The following is a 25,697-nucleotide window of genomic DNA, read 5'->3' as shown; positions in this document are numbered from 1 at the left end:
GTCTTCTGATTCTGAATGCAAGCAGCACAACAGATATGCTGGAGATTTCTAGTGGTGATTCCCCATTTTCTCCATTTCTATGATTTCTAGGAATACATGGATATACTCAGAATTAATAGTAAGTAGGAATAGGATTCCAATCCTCCTCAGCCACATTCATAATTTTCTTTATGACTGAAGTAGAAGTTTAAAGTTTCCAGAGGTCCAGCACCTCTGGCATCCCTGGGTCTACCATCAGAGTAGACATCTGGTGTAGTACACTAGCAATTTTATCTCATTGCCCGAATCCATGGGTAGGTTTATGGTGTTTGAATTTGTAAAATATTTCCATTCCTAAAACATACATTTTAAAAAGGGCACAAAACTTTGTCTTCTTCATAATATAAATATTTCAAAGACTTCTCCTGTTTATACTGATGCTGAGAGAAATAGGCCATTGTTCCATTTTTCAAATGCAGTAGAGCAAGACAAGAAGCCAATTTGAATTTTGAAGTCTAATATTTTTTTTCATAGAAGTGATAGTTGCCTAGCAATAAGCATTTCAGTCTTGATCTATGTAATGCAACGGACATGCTTTCGCTACATAGGCTGGAATATAATTATCTGTTTTAATACTAAAAATATTTCACTTTTTTTTAAAAGGGGCTTTTCATTTTAGCTTTTAATCCTTCACTGCACTATGCAATTAGTACAACAATTTATATTCTGGATCGTGCAATGCATGGTTATTTTTAGGCACACATATTCTCCTTCCTTTTCCCACTAACTTTTCCTTAAATGTGTGTTTGCTAAGATGAATCAACATTTCTGGTTGATTTCCATAAAAGAGTAGGGACTCCCTTATCTCTATTTTGCTAGAACATTAAGATGATAAAATGAAATATAATCTACTGCAGTCTAGGGCATTTACAAATGTTATGTGATGAGTGATGCAGTCTTTGTGCATGCAAATTGGCCTTTTGAGGTAAGGGGTTTATACCGCTGACAAAGAACTTAATTGTCTGGTGGCATAGGTGTTTTCCACTCAAGGAAGAGTTGTGTATTTCACCAGTTATTATTGTGTCTGCTGATAAAACAATAGAGCGTCCACAAGACAGGTTTCCCTATATCTTCCCTGTTCAAGTCACCAGAAATGATGTATATAATGATGTAACCACCTACATATCAGGCATTCCTGATATTGGGCTTCCTGAAAGAATTCCTTTCTTTTATGAAAATAATTAAATATCTAGCACCCTGTCTGTGGAAAGGTACTCCACAACAAAAGGAGCTACATTCTTTTTTTTTTTAATGAACACTGGGAATTATACACAGATTATTACAATATTCAGTTGCTAATTTATAAAACCAAAAAAGCTCCCTAGTATTGGGGGCAGGAAATGGCCACCTTGGAGACAGGGGAAATGACTGACTGGTAGGTGGGAGTGGGAAATCCAAGTTTTTCAGTCCACACAGCAGCCATCCATGCTTTTCTCCATTTTTCCTCAAAACTTTGTGGCAAAGCACATTTGAAAAAAATTGCTCAAGTGCTTGGGAAACCCCCAAGAAGTGCATGAATGCACTACAGTGTTCTGGGGAAGCAGGGAAAAAATCACTTCCCAACAGCATCGAACCCAGGACAAATACCCAGGGTGAAATGGCTATACTTAAATGGGTTGTAGTATCACAACAGGAATTTTAGTTTCTACTATGCTGTTTCCAGCATAGGCAACCCAGACACCCCAGATTGCTTGAAGGATCTGGCTGTGGAATAGTTCCAGTGGCAATAACAGTAGGATCCTATAGGATAGTACGATAAGTGCTATTCTGAAAGTCCATATTATGACCCCTGCATGTCTGAGACAAGATCTGAGGAGGATGAAGGAGCTTACTCAAGAGATATATGAGATCCTTAGTCCTGAAGTTTTGTCTAGTATGAGCCACTGTCTGGCCCCATTCTTCTTCCTTCCCTACTGTTTCTTTAAGTGTGGGACTCCTGATAGAGGTGAAATAGTGCTGTTGGGATACCACAGTGGTGGCGAACCTTTGGCACTCCAGATGTTATGGACTACAATTCCCATCAGCCCTTTCCAGCATGGCCAATTGGCCATGCTGGAGGCAATGAGAGTAATAATCCTGTATCTAAGGTATAAGAACTACCACCCTAGAATACCTCATTCCTCTTGGGCTGTTGGGATACCTAAGGCCTTATGGCAGGCAGATACAATCTGTGATTGTACATATATACTGTCATGGCCATTAAAAATATATATATCCTGAACATTCTTCCTAGCCTCATTTGATTGCTTAAGGCAGGGGTAGGGAACCTGCGGCTCTCCAGATGTTCAGGAACTACAATTCCCATCAGCCTCTGTCAGCATGGCCAATTGGCCATGCTGGCGAGAAGCTGATAAGGTATGAACCCTATCTGGGCTGGAGATTCACAACTAAGCGTCACATATTTTTGACCATTAGCAGACTGTTTTCATTTATATTCTTGCTACAATATATTTGAACAAAATAATCAAGATGAATCATAATTTGAATGTGCTTATATTACCTTAAATCATATTATGTCAGGTCACACAGAATATGTCTTTTATCACATACATCTGAAATCATTAGTTTTGACATAAGCTATCAGTCCATGTAGATTTATTTGCATTCTATGTAAACCCACAGGACTTCATAAGGCTACTAATAATAACAATAATAATAACAGGTTTATTTGGCATAGTGAAGTTTAGTAGAAATGTTACATGTTACTAAGCATAATTAACTTCTCAGATCATTTATCTAAAGCATAAAATGTCATATTCTTTAGAAGAAAGTTTTCCTTTTTTAACAGATAGGAACTTTTCTTAGGAAAGCAAACATAGGGAGAGAGAATTAATTTCTTGGTGAAAATTTACAATTACATAAACATATGTTGATCAAATTTCTTTTTATTGTCGAAGGCTTTCACGGCCGGAATCACTTGGGTGCTGTGTGGTTTCCGGGCTGTATGGCCGTGTTCTAGCAGCATTCTCTCCTGACGTTTCGCCTGCATCTGTGGCTGGCATCTTCAGAGGATCTGATGTTGGAAAAGCAAGTGGAGTATATATCTGTTGGAGTGACCAGGGTGGGTGGGGAAACCTTGTCTGTGAGTAACAATGGCAGCAACCAGGTCAATAGTACTCCCAGGCTATAGTCTTCATTGTTACTCATACTTCTATTCAGATGCCCTCAACTATTGACCTCAACATCAGATCCTCTGAAGATGCCAGCCACAGATGCAGGCGAAACGTCAGGAGAGAATGCTGCTAGAACACGGCCATACAGCCCGGAAACCACACAGCACCCAAATTTCTTTTGTTTGGACCAACAACTATTTCCATCTATTTCATCATTCCAGATTAGTAAAAATATTTTTCCCATATATTTTCTTCAGCTATTGCCCACTTCCTGCATAGTAGAACAATGCATTTCACAAGATAGGGGAAAAACAGCCTTGACCTTTTCCCTCCACACTGCCAATTGTGAGTTAGGGACACATAATAAACAGATTTGTCTGGTCATGATTACAAAAACCCCATTCTATCTCAACTTGTCTCAAGATTTTTTCCCCTTATGTAGGTATTAGCTGTCAACAAGTTCTGACATGACAGTATTATCTACTTATGAGTAAGTTCTTAATAAGCTATGTGAGTATTGTCAGTGACTTCCATATTAAGCAAGCAAACAAAATAAGTGGACATCTTCATTTTGTTGAAGGTATCCAAATGTCTCATAACATTATTGCTTTCTCTGGAAGTCTGACACTTTTCTGAAGTACTGCTCCTCTGTGTGCTTTTCTATGCTGTCTAACATTTCTTCTCCCCCACCCCCCTTTTAAAAATGTTTTATCAGGATCAAATCAGACCAGATATTGCAAGGTCCACTATCAGATTTCCAGCATATTGGATTTAAGAGGGGGAAAAGCCTTGAGAGGCCCTGATTTAGATCAAGACTGCTGCACAGGAATGGATAGGATACACTCTTCCCCCCTACACCATTTTTCTGACCTGAAATGGCGATCCCTCAGAATGCTCATGATGGAGGAAATATTAAGCACCATATAATCAACATGTATTTCTCAGCAGGGAAGAAAACATCTTCCTCCATCTTATATAGTTTGCTTGTCATTATAAAAATCAGTTCATATCCACCTACTGCCAGTACTCTATCTGTGGGTGGCACTGTATTGACAGAGAAGATACTGTACTTGCTGATACCAAGCATGCATCACCACCTTCCACCTTTCAAACAGCATCTGCTTTGATTGCTTTCCCCTGGACAGCATGATCATTCAAGCCCTGTATGATGAGCTTGGGCCAGCTTTCCAGGCTCAAGCTCCAAACCCCCATGATATCCCTGTGCCTGCTCTTTGTGCCTGCTCTCCACCAGAAGGGGTGATGGATGAGGTTCTGTAGGTGTTCTAGTCTCTGCTGAGCCACTGTCTACACAGCTTCATACCTGCCATGCTGGCCATCCTACAGGAGTATGCGTCCTTCCCTACAGGAGAGAACTGGCTTCCATCCAGGCAGGGTTTCTGGCAGTTACAGGCTTCACCAACGTAGTGGGCATTGTGGACAGCACTGGAAGGATGCACAGAAGTATCAAAATTGCCATTGCTTTTACAGCCTGGATGAGGCAAAGTATGTTAGAACCACTTCTACAACTTCCTGTCACATTATAGCAATGAGAAGCAAAAATGCAAATCAGTTTAGTTCTAAAGGAGGTCATTTCTACATTTCTCGCCCACCCCCTGTATTTTAGATTCCGCAGTTTAGAAATTCATTCAAATATATGTTTTGTTTGTTAACCGTTCAAAAGTGGGAAAGAACAGTACAAGGGCATACCACCCATGGGGACATGGGTCACGTGCCATTTTGTCATGGGGGGTCAGATGTCAGCCGGGTCCCCGTGCCTGGCTTCTCCCATGGGATGGCAACCTGGCTGGTGCCTCCTCCTGTGCCAGGGCATTAATTGTTGGTTGAGTTGTTTGCCGCGGCTGCAGGCCAGCTCCCGCCACCCCCCCCCCAGGAGGCTGGGCAGAGGAGGAGCTGGCTCATCCATTGCGCTGTCCGTTCAAGCCGCCTGTCACTGAGCCACATCCCCCCCCCCCAGCCTCCCTGCAGGTTGGCTCCTGCCCTTCCCAGGAAGGCTGGGAAAGGGAGGAGCCAGCCTGCCACCGCAGCACCAACCCAAGCTGCCCATCTGGGTTGCCCACCACCGGGCCCTGCCCTCCCCGCAGGAACTGGAGCAGGTGTTGCCCCAGGCACCATCCCCCCCCAGTACGCCTCTGGAACAATATCACTAATAAAGACCTGCTTTCCAGTGTGAAGTTTTTCACAATGAGAATAAAATTTAAAATGAAGAATAGGAAAAGAGAGAGAGAGTAATTGAATAAAAATAAAGTTTTTTTCTGGTGGTTGTGATGTGAGCATGTGGGTTTTTTCAGAAAAAATATATTCCAGCATAATTTATAGATTTTTGCATAGTGCATTTGAGGTCTTATGACATTTAAATGGTCTTTCTTCCATATTTTTCACAGGCCCATCTAGTAGCAGCTTTTGAAAAGAGCTTAGGAAATATGACAGGACGGTTGCAAAGCCTAACAATGACAGCTGAACAAAAGGTATGTTTGAAGCAGCAGATGCTTTAATGTGGAGAACAGTCATTGGCTTACACTGAAGTCTGTATTGAAACAAGAAGACTGAATGAAAGGACAGCTGTATGGATAAACATGATCCTTGGTATCAAAGCTTCATAAAACCTCAATAGGAATAAAATTGCACATTGTCAGGTTTAGCTTAGCGGTATCAGAGGGCAGTACAAAGATAAAATATTTCATTTCCTGGTTTTAATTAAAACATTTGTGACTCTGGATATAATCTATATTAAAAGATTCAGCAACAAAAGCTAGTCATAAACCAAGTGTAGTTCTTGTTCCAGTCTGACAGCATTCACAGAATTCTAAATATTGGAAAAGGAATACTTCAGTGTCAGAAATATAAGCCAGTTTTCAGCCTTTTAGCCTTATCTGAAAGAACAAAAGGTATCTGGTTTTGTCTGATTGTTTAAATACCACCTACATAATCATACAGCATGGTAAGAGCAAAGATTTAAACACTGAAGTTCAAATTACCATGTAAGACCAATAAAAGTGATCCCATGTTGCATACTATGGTTAAGAGTTCTGTGAAATAATGGGGGAACTGAAGCCATGCAGAAAGGTGGGGCATAAATATTTCAGTGCATGTGCAACCAAGCCACTTTTGACTTACAGCAAGCCTATAGATTAATGACCTCCAAAATGTCCTTTCATTACCAGCCTAGCTCTGTTCTTGCAAAGTGAAGGATATCTTTATTTCAGGAAATAAATTAAAAATTCCCCTTGGCTCACCCCAGTTTTCACATCTTTTTGTGAGCTTTCTCTGTGTATGAACACTTGCAAAAATCCCTCAATCTTCTGAGGAACTTTAAAAGGCCAGGGACGTTAGTCACACGCTCTTCTTCTACCTCACTGGAACCAACAGAGAGGAGGAAAAAGAGTTCACCAGAATAAAAGGAGGAGGGAATATGAAAGCCCCAACTTGCTCTTAATTTGCTATGGCTAAGATACTGTCAATGTTATACCTGCTGTGGGCCTATATTTAAGGAAGTCAGGTCTGCTGCTATAGTGGGAGATCTAAAGCCTGTGGCCATCTGTTGTGACATGGCCCAGCTACAGCAGCAAAATGGGATGGAGTGCCTCTGCCCTCTGTAACACCACAATGTAACTTCAGGTCAGAAACAACTTCATGCAGTGCTCTAGGAATACTAAGAAACTCATCAAACAGGTGCCAGTCAGTAATCTTCATACCAGAAAATATATGTCTAAAGCCCAATCCAGAACAAACAGGCTGGTAGCAATGGTGCCACTTCGGCACTGCCCTGCCCTGCCCTCTCCATAGGCACACAAAAAACAAAATACGCCCCCCCTCGCTAAAATCCCCCATAGGGGATTAGTCCTATTTGGAATAACAGAGATACACCACGAAAAATAAGCATAAGCATAAGCATTTTATTGTCATTGTGCACGCTCAACGAAATTTACAATGTGGAGTATCACTGAGGCTGACCCCACTGGCACACAGGGGATGGGCAGGCAGTGGAAGCTGACTATGGTTGACTCCACTCCCTGGCTCCCCCCCCCCTCAGAATACTCCCAGCTATGCCAGCACAGCTTTTTGTACTGGCGGATCTGGGCAGGGATGGCAGCCTCTGGGGTGGGTGCTGCTCCTCGTGGCACCCACCCATCAGAGCAAGTCTACCCACCACTGGTGCATTTTCCTCTTATTCTGGTGGTGTGGGCACCCATGCTGGTGCAGAGCTGTGCCATCTCCAGAGGCAATTTTGCCCCCCTTGGATTGTTGTGAGAGTATGCTAAATCATAGATTTGCTCATTGTAGCCCTTAAAACTGATTTCACAGGTCGTGGTCCATGGTACCTAGTGTCTGACTGTTGAGTTTTCATTCTCCAATATGTGAAAAAATTGTTAGAAATGTACCTGTGTGAGAAAAAAATTCATTTTGTTTTCTATCTCCTGGGATGAAGTCATAGAAGTGGTCCATTCTAAAATGTTTCTTAGGTTACCTTTTGAATGAAATGCTCTCAAGCAGAATTTCTTTCAACCTGAAATGTTTTGCAGAGCTTCAGGCTTTGTTCCTAAAAAGATTATAATGGTAGCATTGACCTTAATAAGCTTTCCCAGAGATCTGAGAACATGTCCCCCCCCCCTTTGTTCCTCACTGCCACTGGGTTTACATTCCTGCTGCACCTAATTATATAAAATGCAAAGTGGAAGGATTGCTTCTAAGTAGAACAACTGTAGATTTAATCAAAACTGCATTATCTGTTAAAAAATCTCCTACCAAAGTATGCTATAGAGATTTAGGCGCTACCACCTTTCTCCATGAAATAAAAAACAAATTTGTCTCAACCAAAGTATTTTTTGCTTTTTGAAGCAATTGGTTATTACTGAAGCATTTTAAAGGTTAATAATTTCAAGCCTCACAATTTGGGTTAACCAGAGGCATACGGTGGGAAAGTGGAGCCCAGAGACAGCTGTTCTCTGGGCGCTCCCCCCACTATGCCAGGGTATTGGGGCTCAGGGGGTTGGAGCCCCATCCCTCAAGCCCCATCTCCCAGGCCCTGCCCTCCTGTGGCCACATTAGTGGCACCCAGGGACAGAGGGGTTAACTGTAACTTAGATAAGAAGTTGTAAAGTGATTGTATTTTTTGCATAGTCTTACCATTACTAAACTAAAATCTCATAAATTTTTACTCCAGAAGGGGGCAAACAGCTCATGAGTACTCTGATATTTTGAGCCCTTTCTGACTTTTCCCACAGGAATCAGAGCTCATAGAACTGCGAGAAACTATTGAAATGCTGAAAGCTCAGAACTCTGCTGCACAAGCTGCTATTCAAGGAGCTTTGAATGGCCCTGACCATGCTCATAAAGGTCTGTTTTTTTCACTGTCTCAGTTAGAACTCATTGGTTTTTCAGAGAGGTTCTAAGTCACTAGCTTTCCATTGTTTGGAAGAACATGGTCTGTGAGGTATTTCAGGAGGCATCCTACATTGCATGTCACTTGTATCTGATGTGTTCCCACAGCTGCAAAACCCCTACACAGTATATATGCCATGAAATTCAAAGGATCTCTAGGTTTACTAGACCTCTATGATTAGCAATTAGTAACTGCTTATTCAAGATATCCTTTTAATGCCCTTCTCTGAGTAAGTATGGCCACAGCAAATGTTCCAGCCAAAATTAAGCTCCTTTAAGGGTCTTTTAAAAAATTCAATAGGAAAGTTAAATTTGCACTGAACTTGATTTATTTGAATTCTGTGGAACTTGAAAAGGCCATACTTGATTGAGTTATTCATGTTGTGACCAACGACAATCAATAACCATACAAAGTGGTTTTGCATGATGCTGTAGTCTTACATATAGATTTACAATTATAAGATGAGCTGGAGGATAAGAGTGTTTTGGCATGAATATTGCTTCAGAACCTGCCCAAATCGCACCAGTATAGGATATCAAGTACACCATTCAAGATGCTAGCAATGCTACCTCTTCAACAATTTCAATTATCCCTCCATTAGCTTCATCCAAGTCATCAGATTTAAGTATCTTCAGATTCGGCCCCCTTCTCTGTTATTATATAAGATCCATCCCCAAGTCAGTAAGCCAGTTCAGTGATTGGTACAAAGTGGAAGTGCTAGCATTAAAACACCAGTTATGATGGTATTGTGTGACAGGTATTTTATGTTCGGGTGGCATCCTTGTCACAGACATCTGCTGTTGCTGAATCTCCGCCTTCACTGCCCCAGCTCCCCACCCCAGCCCCCAAAATGAAGCCAGACAATAGAGTACCAGAATAATTATATGATCAGGAAACTTCTGAAAGTGGTCAAGAGTCAGAAATAACATGCTCAGTTCTAGACTGTTCCCAATTTATTTGCTAGGAACATGGTTTTTGTTGGATTTTCATTAATACATTTCAAGCTCAACATTCCAACTTAAAACTGCCAAAACATACACTTAGCCCTCTGTCTGCCATATTTACCATGTCTTAAATCACCATCGTGGCAGAATGGTACATTCTAAACAGGTTAATAATTCCCTAGCTGATATGGTAATCCATCTCAACTATGGCGTTTCCCCCATGGCCAATGTACCCTGGGATAAGGAGGTGAAACATCCTGGTTCTTTCATGATTTCCACATGGCTTCTGGGTCTAACTCGGACCCGCCTCGCAAGATTTCCCTTATCCCGTGCCTTTCAAAAAATGATAAAATTGGTGACTCTTTTTTTAAAAAGTGCAAACACCATGGGAAACAGGCCAGTTTATTTTTCCCGCCTTGCCGCCTGCAGCCAATTAGAACATCAGAAAAACGGGACAGTTTGTGCTTGTGCGGCAACATCAGCAAAGAAAATGAAACTAAACTGGGGGCTATGCAAGTTCTTCCTCTTGGCCTAATGCGCTGATGGGCTGCCATGTGGAGGGAGAAACCGAGATTAAAACATCCCGGTATGCATGATCCCGGCTTTCCACTGGGATATTTTGACCTTCCAAAAACTGCCTATAATCAGAATTGAAAGAAAATTACTCACCAAGTATATTTTCAATTTTGAAATTGCAGTTTCAACAGGTTGCTAGTTAGAGTTCAGATTCTTATCAAGGCTCAAATGTTGAAAAGGATTGAGTATTCAGAAAAAGGTTTGACTTTCAGTTTTCACAAATCGGTATCACCTCAGAATTCAAGATTGGATGTTGCCTTAGGGCTCCATGTCAATGTTCCCAAACTTGTCTAAAATTAATACAACACATTGAGGATGGAAAGCATGAATGCCATAGCAAGGCATGCAATAAACATGAGTTTATCTCATATGGAAGCCAGTGCTTTCAATTTTGTGGGTGTGGGACAGCAGAGTTTCCCTCAGCATAACATCAAGCTTTCATACAAAATTTGGGCACACATATTAAAAATGTGAAGAAGAAAATGCCTTCTGCAGTATTTTGAAAGTCTAAAAATTAGTTGCCTCAGGGCCAACTCCCAAGTAATTCTATGACAGGAATCATTAAGCCCTGAGAAACAGCTACATGGGGAGTAATGTGTGGTACGGTATGGACTATTGCTGGATCACTAGGGGTAGGAAAGTTTAATGCTTCCTTCTTCTACCATTTCAGAAATATTCCCTCAGTTGAAAAAAAAACAGTGGGGAAGATACTTCATTAGAGTATGCCTATTGAGGCTATAGACCAGTGGTGGCGAACGTTTGGCACTCCAGATGTTATGGACTACAATTCCCATCAGCCCCTTCCAGCATGGCCAATTGGAATTGTAGTCCATAACATCTGGAGTGCCAAACGTTCGTCACCACAGCTATTGACAGTCAATGAGGGACATTTTTAATTAGAGAAATATCAACAGAGAAAATGTAACCCCTTTGTGCACTCCTGTGACATCACTCCTGTGACATCACTTTGCGACTGCCTTTTTGGTCCAAATTACAATTTTGGTGTTTCCATCTTTGACACATGGTTTATGTCTTAAAACAAGAGAGAGACACCCTCATTTTGTCCTTCCCCTCCTTTTCCCCAGATTTACGAATAAGACGACAACATTCTTCTGAAAGTGTTTCCAGTATCAATAGTGGCACCAGCCATTCAAGCATGGGCAGCGGTAATGATGCTGAGTCCAAGAAGAAGAAAAAGAAAAACTGGGTAAGTGCCTTAGAGATTTAAACATATTCAGTATTCTTTTGTGTACTTTCCTGCCTTATATATAGCACGATAGTCCCTCTTCTTGTGCAATCGGAAAGATGCAAATTTGATTGCACCCAGTGAGATATTGGTATTGGCAGGTACATTAGGATCATTGTAAAAGCACATGCAAGCTTTTTAAAAAAGCTCTAGTTTCCACTTTGTTCTATAAAACAGGTTGACTGTCCAAGATAGTTCAGTATGTTGTGAAGGAAACCTGAGGGAAATGTTTTTAAAATGAGTAAATAATAAGCCTTTGCATTTAGAAAAAGCTATACATCTCATGAATTTTATTGAAATTATGTAAGCATTTATTTCTGTTGTTTAAATGTATTATGCAGGTAATATTTTAAATATACTGATTCCAACTTCATTCCCATGATTTGTAATTGCGCACTCTTTCATGTTTCTGCAAGGTGAACTCTAGAGGAAGTGAGGTGAATATAAACTCATGGAAAATTTGGCATGCATCTCAAAGAACTCTTATCTTGGCATGATTGCTATTCATTTTGGCAGTAGGCTTTCGTACCCTTCTAAAATGGATTACTCTGTATGTTTCCTTAGTTTTTTCTCTGTTCATTTTAGCTTCAACTTTGAAAACTAGAAAGGGGGGTGTCGCCAAAATCCATTTCTTTCGTATTTGAAACCATCAACTAGAAAGAATATAAATCATGGTAATTTCAATCAGCGCTTACACTCCCAGCTCTCCAACTGATTTTGGTAGAAAAATACTGATGTGTGCCTTTATTTGGAGGAAGAATGATTTGGGTACTAATAAAAGCTTTGGGGAGGGAGCACACTTTTTGTTCTTTGGATGAGTAACTTGTATGTTCATAAGAAGCTTTCAGCACCTCAAAAATAACTGCAAAATGCTCACTGCATACATGACTTGTGCTGGTTCGGCTCCAGAAATAAATGGCTCTTTGGCTATCCTGTCCCTTTCGGTAATGGATCAAAGCTTCTAGAGCAAAAAGGCAGTGCTTGTACATATAAACTTGCTTCTTTAAGTAGACCTATGATAAAAACTTCTTTTCCAACCCCTCCGGCTTCTCGTCAGCAAAAAGGCAAGCATCATATCACAGTTTATTTTTTGTTTATTCTGCTATTGATTTAATAGAATTCTGACTTTTATAGGAAAAAAATAATTCTGTGTGAATAATACACAAAAACATTTCAATTGGAATGTAATATACTTTGGAAATACAAATCAATAAAGTGGCTATTTGAAACCAGTCACCTTGAAGGGAATGCCAGAATAATGGGATTCCGTGGAAGGTGCAGGGTTTGAAGTGAGCATCTGTTTAGCTGTACCAACTGATACTGCACTTTTTTCATAGCATTCAGTGTTTGCGCTGTGCTCAGTTAATTTTTTAAATAGCACTGTTATCCTGTTCTTAAAGACAGTGTGTCGCATATGTTAATACCCTGCTTTATCTATATACTGACCTCAGGCAGTGGCTCGATTGGCATCTGCAAACTAACTTTTCAGCAAAAAATAAAAGTGAACCAGATCAGCAGAGGTAATCCAAATAAATGTCTTTTCCTTTTTTCCTTTCTAGCTGAGAAGCTCGTTCAAACAGGCGTTTGGAAAGAAGAAGTCCACAAAGCCTCCGTCCTCCCATTCTGATATAGAAGAAGTCACAGATTCATCTCTTCCATCCTCACCTAAGTTGCCCCACAGCTCTGGAGATTGTGGGTCTACATCAATAAAGCCATCCCAATCAACATCCGCGTATGTTTTTCTCTTTCTGCATAAGTGTTTCTCACCAAATACTGTTTTTAAAAGATATCATGTGATTTATTAACTGGGATTCCATACCTATTTCCTCAGCCTTAAAACTTTTGCTTTTGTGCTCCCACCAGTTATTTCCTGTCTGTCCAGATTCAGTTATTTTAATTCCCTGAACTGGCATTTGTTTAATGGAAATGTTCCAACTGTTATTCTTTGACTGGCAATATTCTGAAGGTGCAGGCAGAATGCTTCCTTCTCTCAACTGAGCATACCTTCCTTTTTCTACATTTTACTGAGCCTTAAACAATACTGATCTGGCATTCTTCACTAATTTTTATTGCCATTATAGTGTGGACCCAAGATATTCTCCCTCACATAGAAGATGTCTTCTATTCCCAGAAAAGCCAATTTATGCCTTTTCCTGGAGTATAGTGCAAGAAAAATGAAACCACGTCCAAACGCTTCTCAACAATGAAAGGGCATATTCATCTTCTTGTGCAAGATTTGCCCAAGCAGAAGATGAGAACTGCCACAGAACCTACTTATTAAAGCAACACCACATGCAAGCATTTGCAGAAAATTGGTCCTGGCAACTATTTTTTCCCTGAAGATAGAATGAATCCAATTCCTCTTACTCTCTACCATCATTCTCCTTTCCTGCCCCAAAGCCCCTTAGGCATCTTTCCGCCACAAAGTTTCATTCTCTTGTTCAAAGATTGCACATTTCTGTTATTATCAGGCCCAGTTGACTTGCGGTTTTGATCATCCAATATCTTAAAGGCACAGCCAGGCATGTCTCACACTTGCAGAACATTCTATGACTCGGCCTAATAAATACCACTGAGTGTTTTCTTGAAGTGTTCTTGTGTTTCAGCACCTGCTTTCCAACATCAGTGAGGTATAAAAACTGATGGTTTATTTTGTCGCCCACTCCCCAGAAAGCCTCAAGTATTCCACACTTTTGCAGTCATAAACTTGCCAGTTAATATGTTCTGTGGCTTGCTAAGGTGATTTCAAACTGCAGGTGGGGGATCAGCTATTTAAAGGCTCCCTCACATTTTTATTTATTTATTTATTTATTTATTCGATTTATAGACTGCCCCATCCCCAAGGGGCTCTGGGCGGTACACAACATCTATATATACAATAAATAGACGTTCACAATAGTGACCACATAACAATCAACACATTAGTTAAAATCCAGTAAAATCTATTAAAACAGCGATCCATGTAACAATGGTAGGCGTCCTATACCCAGTTCATTAAAATCTCCCCAGAAAGAAGGAGAGGCCAGATCCCTCTCTAGGAGGGTAGCATAGATGGAACCAGAATTAAAGATGGTAATAAAATGCATAAAAGCATAAGGGGGGGCGCCACTCAGCGACTGGACCCTCCAAAGGCCCAGCGGAACAATCCTCAGTCTTACAGGCTCCCCATGCATGAACTCACAAAGGTCCCACAGGGCCTGGACAGCTGGAGGGAGTGGTGTGTTCCACTCCAGGTGCTGGGGCCAGGGCCAGGGCCGCAAAGCGTCCTGTGGGGCTCCATGTGGAGTGCCAGCCGTGAGACCATTGAGGGGCCAGGGAACCACCAGCACCTTAGCCCTGGCTGGAAACGCAGAGGCCGAGTAGCAGCATATGGGATAATGCCGTCTCTAAGGTACGAGGGTCCCAGGCCGCTGTGAAGGGGCCTTGGAAGGTCAAAACCCACACCTTGGAAGATAGCGAGATTCTGAATTCCACTGGAAGTTTACTGCAGCTGGCTAACACTACAGGCTGAATTATGGATCGCGAAGGGCTGCTCTCTGTGAGCAAGCTGCCGCTGCATGTTGGACCTCCTGCCTAGTCTCTCCGGAATCAAACGCAAGGGAAGGCCCGCGTAGAGCAAGTTGCAATAGTCAAGCCTGGAGGTGACAGTTGCATGGATCACAGTGGCCAGGTCTGCCTGAGAGAGGAAGGGGGCCAGCCGCTGGGCCTGCCGGAGATGGAAAAATGCAGTCTGGGTTACAAGGGCCACCTGGGTCTCCATTGAAAGAGACGAATTGCTTGAAATATGCATGAAGACTTTGCTGTGCAGCCTCAGCTAAACATTTAGGCCTTCACCTGCAGTCTGAATTTATCTAGTCTTATACTGGACATAGTAAAAGTAGGTATCAGTAAAATCTAAGCTTTTTTCCATGTTTAGTTTACCATTCAGGATTTTCTCCCTTTTGTATCTTCATTCTGGGTTCTTGTTTCTTTATTTCATTCTTAAACCGTGTTTCATTTTCTAAACCATTGCCTTTACTTTCTTTCACTTGCATCTGTCTGTCTAATGCATGTGTATGCAGGTCATCCCTAATCTGGGCACCAAAGAAAAGGCAAAACGGTCACGTGATCTACAAGCATAGATCCCGGTAAACTGTTGTGTGGGGCTTTTAAGACCTAGTGTGAAATAGTTCATTTCTTTTTTTTTTTTCATCAAAAGGCAATCCAAGGAAAAAAATAAAAAGTTTCAGATTTTTATTGTGACAGTATATATAGTTAGGTAGCAATGAAGGAGGGAGAAGTGTACACACTGACCTGAGCTCCTGGGAAGAAAGGCAGAGTAAAACTAATGCATAGAAAATATAATAAATATTGTATATAGGATAGTGTTATATATGCTCTGTGGGTGGATGGTGGATGTAGGTTAGCATATCAATCATGAAGAAAAGCATTGTTCCAAATCCTTCAAAAGGAAACAAGTCAGTTATTAAAGGATAATTTCCTTAAGACTGATTTTACTTCTACGACTCAATCGCTTCTGTGACATCAGCCACAATCCTTGAGCCCATTTTAAAAAGTATAATTTTCACGCATGCTGATCCCACTAGGGCCTTACAGTGCAGCTGGGCCAGGCAATCTTTCCTCTCTCCCCCTGTCCTGCCCTCCTGCCCCACACCTCAGCCTTTTGAAGTGCCAAACAGCCAAGATCACCAGGACCTCATGTGCTCTGGGCCATAGTAACATTTTAAAATACTGATCACCAAGTACTAAGTGCACTTTTAGCACATGGGCAGCATCCATGGGTCAGACCCACAGACTCTGTAACACTTGGTGCTTAGTTTCAGGAAAGCTGATGTGCAAAGACCTCCCATTATTTTCTATGTCATGGATAGCTATTTTATATTTTGCATGTCAGGTGTTATGCAGCTTACAGAAATGAATCAGGATAGTTCTGTGCCAGAACTGTTGAACTGTGGTGATTTCAATTATCCTAACAAAAGGAAACAGCAGCTGGTAGAATAGAGTAGAGAAAAACCCTACTGTAGAAATGGATCAAACCACTTCGACAAATTCAAATCATTTAACTTTTAGCTCCTAAAAGTAAAACTGAACTTATTTTTAAAACTTATCTATTCCAAGTGTTGGTTCATTTTTAGTTACACTGAAATTGCAAGAGACTGCAGCTAGACATTCAGCTATGTAGAAACTTCTCCCAAACCCTCTGTCATTCACCACATGCACTAATCCAGCTGTTGAACAACTCCTCAGTATTTCTGCTTTGTGGGTAGAATCTCTTTGTATTATAGGATGATTCCATCTGGAACAAGTGCTGTATAAATATTCTTCAGTGGACTCTACAAGACTTGTACTGTAAAGAGCAGTTGTAAGGGTGAATTCACACATTCATGTTCATCACTCAGCGAATGTAAGATGTAATGATAACTTGTATGTGTGACGTGTCCACCTCGGCTCATAGTCAAAATGTTCATAACACCGAAAGTCATCTTAAGTGTCATGATTGATCCATGCATTCAGTTCACATGGTCAGCTACAAATCAATTGCTGAGTAATTAAATAACAGTAATCTATCTGTGAATCAGTTCTGTGCTTTTGTGTTACACTTTACAGAGTATATTGATAGAGCAAAACAATCTTTTCAGTTCAGTGCCAAGATTTTATTTTTTAACAAATTTTTTAAACAATTTTTTTTAACAAAATCAATATCAATCTGTAAAAAAGCTAGGATAGTTTTGAAAAAAAAATACATCCCTTATGCACTTTGAAAAAACAAAATAGAACTGTGGGCAATAACTATTCATCTTCTAAATGGAAAGTGTACATGGAACAGCAATAAAAGCAATTATAATTCAATTCCTTTTCATGTTTTAAAATTGAGCCTATTCATGTTGCTTTGATGAACTTCTCGGTCCTGGTTCTAGGAGTCACCAACAACAACCTTTTTCTGTTTGTTGATATGAAACGATAGCACATAGCCTATATAAGAGAACCTTCTACATCTTTTCCTTCTCCGATTGTTTTAGGATCTGTGAATGCACAGAGGCAGAGGCTGAAATAATTCTGCAGCTGAAAAATGAGCTTAGGGAAAAAGAACTCAAGTTAACAGATATACGTCTGGAGGCTCTCAGCTCAGCACACCATCTTGACCAGATTCGAGAAGCCATGAACCGCATGCAGGTCAGCTCTGTGGAACAATTGACTGGGGCATTTCTCTAAGAACAGTTCTTTAATACTCTATTCCAATTGCTCTTGACTGAGCAGAAGCATGACATAGGATCAGAGGAAATAATTTACCAGAGATTTTAGTGTGATTGAGAAATAATGTACTTTGTAACTTGAATTGTATTCTTAGGTCTTTGCCTGACTCTTTAAGATGCGTTGTTTGCTTAGTATCACTTCCTCAGTTATTGACACTGATTCCCTGCAATTGTCCTTTCAGACACAAAAATGTAATGAAAAGATAACATACTCAGAAAGGTGGCTGAGAGACTTTCAGGGATTTAGTAGAATGCTAACCAGTTCAGTAAGGGGGTGCATCACATTTTCAGGACAGATGAAGGTCTTCATGGGCTCTTAACTGCTTGGTTTTGGTTCCTGCCATTTTCCATTTTGTTCTTTCCTCATTTTGTTTTGCTTTCCAACACTAAGCTTCCAAATTTGTAAACCAGTTTATTCTGCAGGAGACTATTAGCATGGATTACATGTCATGCTGTAGCTTCAGAGTTTCACCCTTACAAAGTCACACAAAGAAACTGAAGCTCCAGTCCTAAGGTAGGGTTGTCAGGTGACTGGAGGGAGGGGTTGAGTTGAAAATATGGGGGCATAGCGAACATGATAATGTCACTTTCAGGGAAGACATGGAAGCAATGGAGATTTTCTCTGGAACTCATGATGCCCATGAATTATTTTTATTTTTCTCTTGTGGCCACTTGGACTTGTGGTGAGCAATGAGATCTCAGGGCTTGGCCACCCTGCTACGAATCCATTTATTTGATAACTGTCAAATATATAAATAATGATAGAATTAATCCAGCAGTCCAATACACATCCAAATATGCATTCAATGTCTGCCAAAAGTTCAGCATATCGCCTTGTGCTCATTTCATAGCTGTAGCTGTGTGTGTGTGTTAAAAAAAAGCAGCAATCTGTGTGTCAAATAATGGGAGATATTAAAAATTGTGGGAAATACCTAACAAAAAGGGACAAATAACAGTCTTGAAGGTTACATATCTTACAGAGGGTAGCCATGTTGGTATGTAATAGAACAGTAGGATTTGAGTCCAGTAGCACCTCAGAGACCAACAAGATTTTCAGGGTATAAGCTTTTGACAGCTAAAGCTCCCTACATCAGGCATAGCATTTTATAATAGAATCCCTATACCGATTAGATAAAGGCAAAAACTTTGAAAACTTCTTCAGCAATTTTCTTTGATATCCTACAAAGCAGTCATGGGACATTAATCCTTTAAGTCTCTAAGGAAAACAAAGGTGCCCTGTGATATCACTTCAGAACAGTTTTTAAAAATCATCAAGCAACATGTACAGTTTTTTTACATTAAAACATCCCATCTTATCTATTTTATGTTTTAAAATCTTTATGTAACCTTAAGCCTGTCCTACATTCTCACAGAACTTCAGAGGGAAAATATTTCTTTTAGGAATCTAGGAAGCTATTAAAATCTGTGCTTAGTGTTATGGATTGCTGTGTTAGCCCTCTCATCCTCCACAGGCTATTGAAAGGTGTAGAACCATTTCTGATAACCTTAAGAGGCAGCATGGTGACCAGCTAGAACTATCTCCCTCTAACATCTCTGGCTCATTTCTTAGCTTCCCTCCTGAATCATGAGTCTCTTGCCTTTTTGTACTCTAAGAACCTTTGTAAAGAAATGACAAGTTTGAATTAAGGCTATGAGGGCAGGCAACCCTATATATGCCGTCTTTAGAAAAAAAATCAAAAAATGAATCCAAAACCACATCCTTTCACTATATTAGGGCTTTACATAATTAACCATATGTGACATGCACAGTTATGATGATTTCACATTGAGCAAGTTCTCTGACTTATTTTCATGTATCCAAATAGTAACATGGTGAGGATATGCAATAGCTTGTACTTCATGAAGGAGTTAAATATTTTATTCTGTCTGAACACACATTGACCAGTGCTAGTGATGTTTTCATTCTATTTTGGTTGACTTGGTAATCACCAAATATTGCATGGGATTTGAGTGGGAGTCCAAAGTTCTTAGGGAAAGTGGTTCCTTCCTTCCTGTGTGAGTAGTAATGCAGCTGGATTTCTTCTGCATGGACTATTTCACGCAGGAACAACAAAACTCTAAAATAAATATCAAAGTGTCAGAAATGACTTCTAAGAAAGTTTGTTCATTTGTATGTGGATGGGTGTGCATGCTTATGATAATAGTGTCCTGTGGTTAACCATACATCCAGGCAATAGCTTCTTGTATTTGACATTTGTATGCTGAAGCAGAAGTTAGGGAGAGGCAGTGAGACATGTCTGAAAAACGAGGTTCTTTTTAATGTGTAAGCATTACTCCAGTCACCCAGGCTACATTGCTTATATTGTCTACCAGAGCCAGTGGTGCTGATCAGTTGCGACAGCCAGATTACCCATGTGGGAAACCAACAGTGACATATGCAGACAGGTCAGGCTAAATGTGAACTATATTCATATGTGTCCCTCTTCAAAAATGCTAGCTGGATATATCCTAATACCATCATTATATAATCTGAGGTTTCAGGACATATTTAAATATGAAGTTTGACACAGAGTCAGAATTTTATAGTGTATCAGCAACAGCATATCAAAATTATAATGATCTAAAGTTGCACCCAATGCATGAACCCTTCATTTCTTTTCTTGTTACACTTGAAAAAGATATTTTTCTCTTGCTGCCTGAATTACTTTTGCCAGTATATAGTTCACATTTGCTTTGAAAACTACTATACTGGGGGCGGATAGTTTATTAATCTGTATGTGATGCCTAGTGGTTTATCTTTCCTATTCTACATTCTTCGCTCCATTTTAAAATATGCATTTCTTTGTATGCTTTAAATGCTAGAATGAAATTGAAATACTGAAAGCTGAAAATGATCGTTTGAAAGCAGAGACTGGAAACAGTGGAAAGCCCACTCGGCCATGCTCGGAGTCGTCAAGTAGCACATCTTCATCCTCTTCTCGTCAGTCTTTGGGGCTCTCTTTTAATAACTTGAATATCACGGATTCAGTTGCATCAGGTATAGAAAAGTTATTTTATGAGGAAGGGAGATTTTATTGTCCTTCTTGGGTTTTCCCATTGCTTATATATTCATCTGTGAATGAGCGGACACCATTTCAAACTCAATTTACCATTTCTTACCATGAAAGCTGGGTATTCAGGGTTTATGGCAATAGATCTTGGCATTATAGAAAATTCTTATTGTCTGAGTTAGGTGTTGGTATCAAGGAATAGAGTTCATGTAATCAAGTAATTCCTACAAAAGATTGTAAAGTGTTATGTTCCATTATCAGAGATCAAAGGAAAAAGAACAGTATGAACAGCCATTAATCATATAATCATAGCTTTTGCTGATGCATTAAAGACACAAGCTAGAGCTTAGCATTACAAGTAAAATCAAATTGACATGTCTTGCCAAGTTTGTCATGTTTGTAAATGGTGTTTGTATTTCTTTCTAGATATTTTACTGGAGGATGTAACAGATGGTACTCTCCATAAAGAAGGCCAGAATGTTAAAATTATGGTCACAATAAACAAGGGCTATGGTCGATCTAAGGTATGACTCCCATGCTTTATTGCCATGTTTGTCATAATTATCCGTATGCTGCTTCTGCAACAAAGGCGATAACTGTTCAACAGAGAGTTTGGAGTACAGCCTTTTCACTTTTGTCATATATATAAAAGCAATAAAGCCCATTGTGTAAGTCACCTGCGCCAAGAGACTTGTAATTTAACAGAAAATTGCTATTTCAGACCTTAGATCTTATGTTACAGTAAATAAAAGACAGACCATTTTACTCTTGCTCATATTTGCCTCTCAGTACACAACAATGCTTACAGCTCAAAGATTGCTATTCTGTCATTTTCAAGAATAGCTGTTTGCACAGATGCGTGATGGAATGTCCTAATTTATAGCATGTGTGAGTTCTGACAGTAGCATATCTTAGTGAGGTGTATTCAGTAAATATGACCAAACCTTATCTTCTTAACTTTGAATTGTAAATCTCATGTTTATTCCTCTTTCTCATGCTGTCTTCACAGGACCAAAAAACGCAAGCATATTTGGTAGGATCTATTGGAGTCAGTGGCAAAACAAAATGGGATGTACTGGATGGTGTAATTAGACGTCTTTTTAAGGTAAAGGTTTTTAAACATAGCTCATTGAGTCAATCCAAAAACATGACCATATGGTAGATTTTGTTACATTTGCCTGTGTATCTCCTTCATCACAGCTGTCACTTAAACAAACAGATCAAGGACTTTTTTTGTAGTAGAAGCAGCTGTGGATGAGCAGTTGGTGATGACTGAATTAATAATGTGCCATCAAGTCACAACTGACTCATGACAACCCCTTCCACTGGGCTTTCCAAGCAACATATAATCAGAAGCGGTTTGTCATTGCCTTCCTCTCCCTAGTCTTCCTTGGTGGTCTCCCATCCAATTACTGATCGTGGCCCACCCTGCTTTGATCACAGGCTGAGGCTAAGGTAGGGGTTTCAAGCTGCTAATGAATTGCTCTGTGAAACCTTATATTTTGTCAGTTTATCTCATCTTGTTTTCATCCTGCCCTTTTGCCAAAGAGCTCTACCATGGTATACCCAGTTCTCCCATAGTTTTCAAGAGAACTAGAGATCTTTTATTCGGAATGCACAAACCTACTGTTCCCACAATCCCCTTAGGAAGATGATAACTATGATCTGGTTTGTTTTATGCTTTCAGCTACATTTTAATTCTCTGGATTTAAAACAGATATGCCCCAAATTGTTTTTTAACCCTATTCCCTTTTATTACCGCTGCACAAGCTGTCTTGTATTGCATACATGAAGGCAAATGTCAAATATATTCTGAATGTTTGGATATGCTGGTAAGGCTAAAGAGACACTTCAGAAATCTTTGTGGCATCAACCTTCTTTTGTACACCTAAGGCATTATAAAACTATCTGTAAATTATGGTAACAAGAGACACTTGGACAAATGTTTTGACTGATTATGTTACTCTTATCTCATGTATAATAGTCATCACTTAGATTTGTTTTTGTTCATATTATTGTTTCAGGAATATATTTTCCGAATAGATCCAGCTACTAGCCTTGGTTTAGGCTCCGACTGTATTGCTAGCTACTGTATAGGTGATATGATTAGATCCCATAGCCAAAAAGTGCCTGAATTGCTGCCTTGTGGGTATCTGGTTGGGGATAATAATGTAATCACTGTGAACCTTAAAGGTAAGATCACATTTGTCTTGTGTTCCTTTCCTTTCCTAATGTAACCAAAATGTAATTTTTTCCACATCATCTTTCAGCACAATGCAGCATTCTATTCTTGCAAATAAATTGTTCTCTAAGCTTAGTTAGCATTCTATTTCTACTCGTAAATAGACACACAGTAGTAAGGCCTATAATACAATAAACTTCCAAAACAAGGACCACACAGCAGCAACCGAGATTGAGACCTCATGGTGGTAGCAAACCATAAATATTAACAATTATATTCAAAGGACTCATTGAGGCATTTGTTGTGGTAAGCTTATTGAGGCATTTGTTGTGGTAACCAGGTAAGCTTATTTCCAGCCAGCCTTTCTTATTGCGATTCTGTGTGGCTTTTTAGAGAGAACAAAATTATCATTACCCAATATAAGAATCCAGTGAACAATGCAGGTTTAGAAATACAAAATTCAAAAATAGTACACGAAACAATGAGAATGCAATATGCTTTTGGTACAAATAGACATCCATGGCTGCCATTTCTGACTACCTTGGATTTTAACTTTAGTTCAGTGATTCAGTCAAGAAGTATGAAGGCAATTAGTTTCAATCCTTTATATTTATTACAAATGAATAATGGTCAATAACGCACAATGTGTTTGCTGGGTGGTAGAGGTGAATGTCCACCACAGCAAGATTTCTTGTATGGACATGTTTTTTCTAGCCCTGCTTTCACTTTCCACTCTCTCCGCAGCAAGCAAATTCACTTACAGCATGATTTGATTTTGCTTTGTTGCCAGTGGACACAGCTTTACCTGGGACACCTTTTTCTGCCTCCAGCCAGCCAGCCAGCCAGCCTAGTCTCACCCTCTCACTCTCTGTGCTGCTTTGCATGCTTCCCCCTTGCCCTCTTCCCTGTTGTTGACTACTTCCAACTTCTTGACCTGCCGTATCATTTCTATTGCCATTTCTTTAGCTCTTTAAGTTTTTTAAAAAATAACCAAATCTATAGATTGATAAATTGATGCTAACACTTTAAAACATGTAAAATTATGATTAGTTGATCAGTCCAACCAACTGATTTGCCCCTGCATTTGATCAACAAACTGGGACGTTTCCAGCTTTGTAGCAATCAGTGATTCCAGACCACACCGGTAAAAGTCCGTTGATCTTGATGTTTGCATTTACAGCACATCAGAAGATGGACTGCAAACAGCAGTTCACATCCTTTTGCAGTTTGCATGCTGCCATTACTCCTCCCTCACTTCCCACCATAAAGACAATTTATTATCAAGCAAAGTATACAGATGCCATATTCAAGACTTTCCTCTAATAGTTCACCTTTTTATGTTGATCTATTGATCTATTGATAGACTGATATATCAGCCTATTGATAAGATTAAAGATAAAAAATAAATACTATATTAAAAATTAAAGCACGCATGCGCGATAGAGAACCTGTGAAACATCTTTCCCCCCCAAGACACAAGCAAAAAGCCAGCTGATGGGTAATGCCTGCCCTGCTGCAAACAGGATGTTGGGTAATAATGTCAAACATGCCCCAAAACAAAGACTTCCTGGCCAATTCTCTTTGAAGTCACAGGAACCTTGCCGTACATATTCAGCCAAAGTAACCTAACTTAGTTTTCAACCCAGATTTCTGTTTTGATGATTACTTTCCCTCCTAAATATTTAACATTACACAAAATAGAATTTTAATATAAGACTGAAGGGTTAGATTTCTGAATCAACCACTTCAGCACAGGAACTTTAAATAAATTTCATACAGCCCACAGGGACTTGAGTATCGTCAAAAAGACTTTTGTCTCATTTGTCAAAAAGTATCATCAAAAAGGTTTTTGTCTCATTTGGTGTGATCTCTCTCTTCTGCTAACCCTTTCCGCTGTCACTTTGACCTTTCGATTTTAAATGCCTCTAACATTTTAGACACAGTTAGTAGCCTGGCGGAGTTTTCGTTTACTTGGATTACATTGGTCCCACTCATCAAATTGTGTGACTAAAACTCTCTTTACTGTATTTTGCCTAAAGGGAAGGGTTTCTATGTTAACTCCATTTTTCAGAATGTGAGAGAAGCTTTGTATTAGAGGACTTTACCTAGGGTTAAGTTATCAAAAACAGCAACCAATTTCAAAAGTCCCTTCTGTGAATTACTGCATACTTCCCAGTCATGACAAAGAGTACAGAATACAGATGTTCTTCTTGCTCTCCCTCCCCACTTTTTTTCCAGGAGTAGAAGAAAACAGTTTGGATAACTTTGTGTTTGATACCTTAATTCCTAAGCCAATTAGTCAACGGTACTTTAATTTACTGATGGAACATCAGAGAATTATCCTGTCAGGACCTAGTGGCACTGGGAAGACCTATTTAGCCAACAGACTTGCAGAATATATGATAACTAAATCTGGCAGGAAAAAAACAGAAGACTCAATTGCTACTTTTAATGTAGATCATAAATCCAGCAAGGTAAGATACAAGAAATTAAGAGAAACCATAAAATGTTACAAATATTCAGATATTTTGTTTCATGCATCAGAGTCCTGCATCTGTTGCTATCTTTGTTTTTCTAATTTAAATTTTGTAGCCTCTTTACAGCATATAACATGCTAGTGTATCTGGATGTGTGAAAATTATTTATACGGATATGCCTGCATCTCAGATCCAGAGAGAATAAAATAAAATGGAACATGTCCCTCATCAGTTATGCTGACAATTGTCATGTTATCTAAACATCACATTAGGTCTGTGCAAATAACTCCCAAGCACTTCCTCCACCACCATACCAAAATGCAGACTCTCTCAGTGGAAGGAAAAGGTCCTTAGGTGTGTGGGGAGTAAGACAAGAGGAAAAAAGGAGGAATATCACTCGCCCCACAGGCAGAACTGCAGCTTATACATCCTAGCTTAGTTACTTGAAAGCCAG

The 25,697-nt window shown here is 39.8% G+C and overlaps 1 protein-coding gene across 6 annotated transcripts in view; it reads left to right on the top strand.

The window, feature by feature from the left end:
- Window positions 1-25,697, top strand: part of NAV3 (neuron navigator 3) — a 605,012-nt gene that overhangs the window by 562,680 nt on the left and 16,635 nt on the right. For 4 of the 6 annotated variants that reach the window (XM_048499145.1, XM_048499144.1, XM_048499149.1 and 1 more), the window contains 11 exons: window positions 5,555-5,638; window positions 8,396-8,507; window positions 11,159-11,280; window positions 11,736-11,756; window positions 12,879-13,051; window positions 17,340-17,493; window positions 20,397-20,571; window positions 21,011-21,108; window positions 21,594-21,689; window positions 22,609-22,777; window positions 25,005-25,240. In XM_048499145.1, the coding sequence (XP_048355102.1) occupies window positions 5,555-5,638; window positions 8,396-8,507; window positions 11,159-11,280; window positions 11,736-11,756; window positions 12,879-13,051; window positions 17,340-17,493; window positions 20,397-20,571; window positions 21,011-21,108; window positions 21,594-21,689; window positions 22,609-22,777; window positions 25,005-25,240 (1,440 nt within the window). The remainder of the gene's footprint in view (window positions 1-5,554; window positions 5,639-8,395; window positions 8,508-11,158; window positions 11,281-11,735; window positions 11,757-12,878; window positions 13,052-17,339; window positions 17,494-20,396; window positions 20,572-21,010; window positions 21,109-21,593; window positions 21,690-22,608; window positions 22,778-25,004; window positions 25,241-25,697) is intronic. The other 2 variants (XM_048499147.1, XM_048499146.1) reach the window with 1 other exon arrangement.

This window comes from Sphaerodactylus townsendi, linkage group LG06, assembly GCF_021028975.2.
Source record: "Sphaerodactylus townsendi isolate TG3544 linkage group LG06, MPM_Stown_v2.3, whole genome shotgun sequence".
NCBI lineage: Eukaryota > Metazoa > Chordata > Lepidosauria > Squamata > Sphaerodactylidae > Sphaerodactylus > Sphaerodactylus townsendi.
Note: the sequence above shows the minus strand (reverse complement) of the source record. Positions and strands in the feature narration are given on the sequence as shown.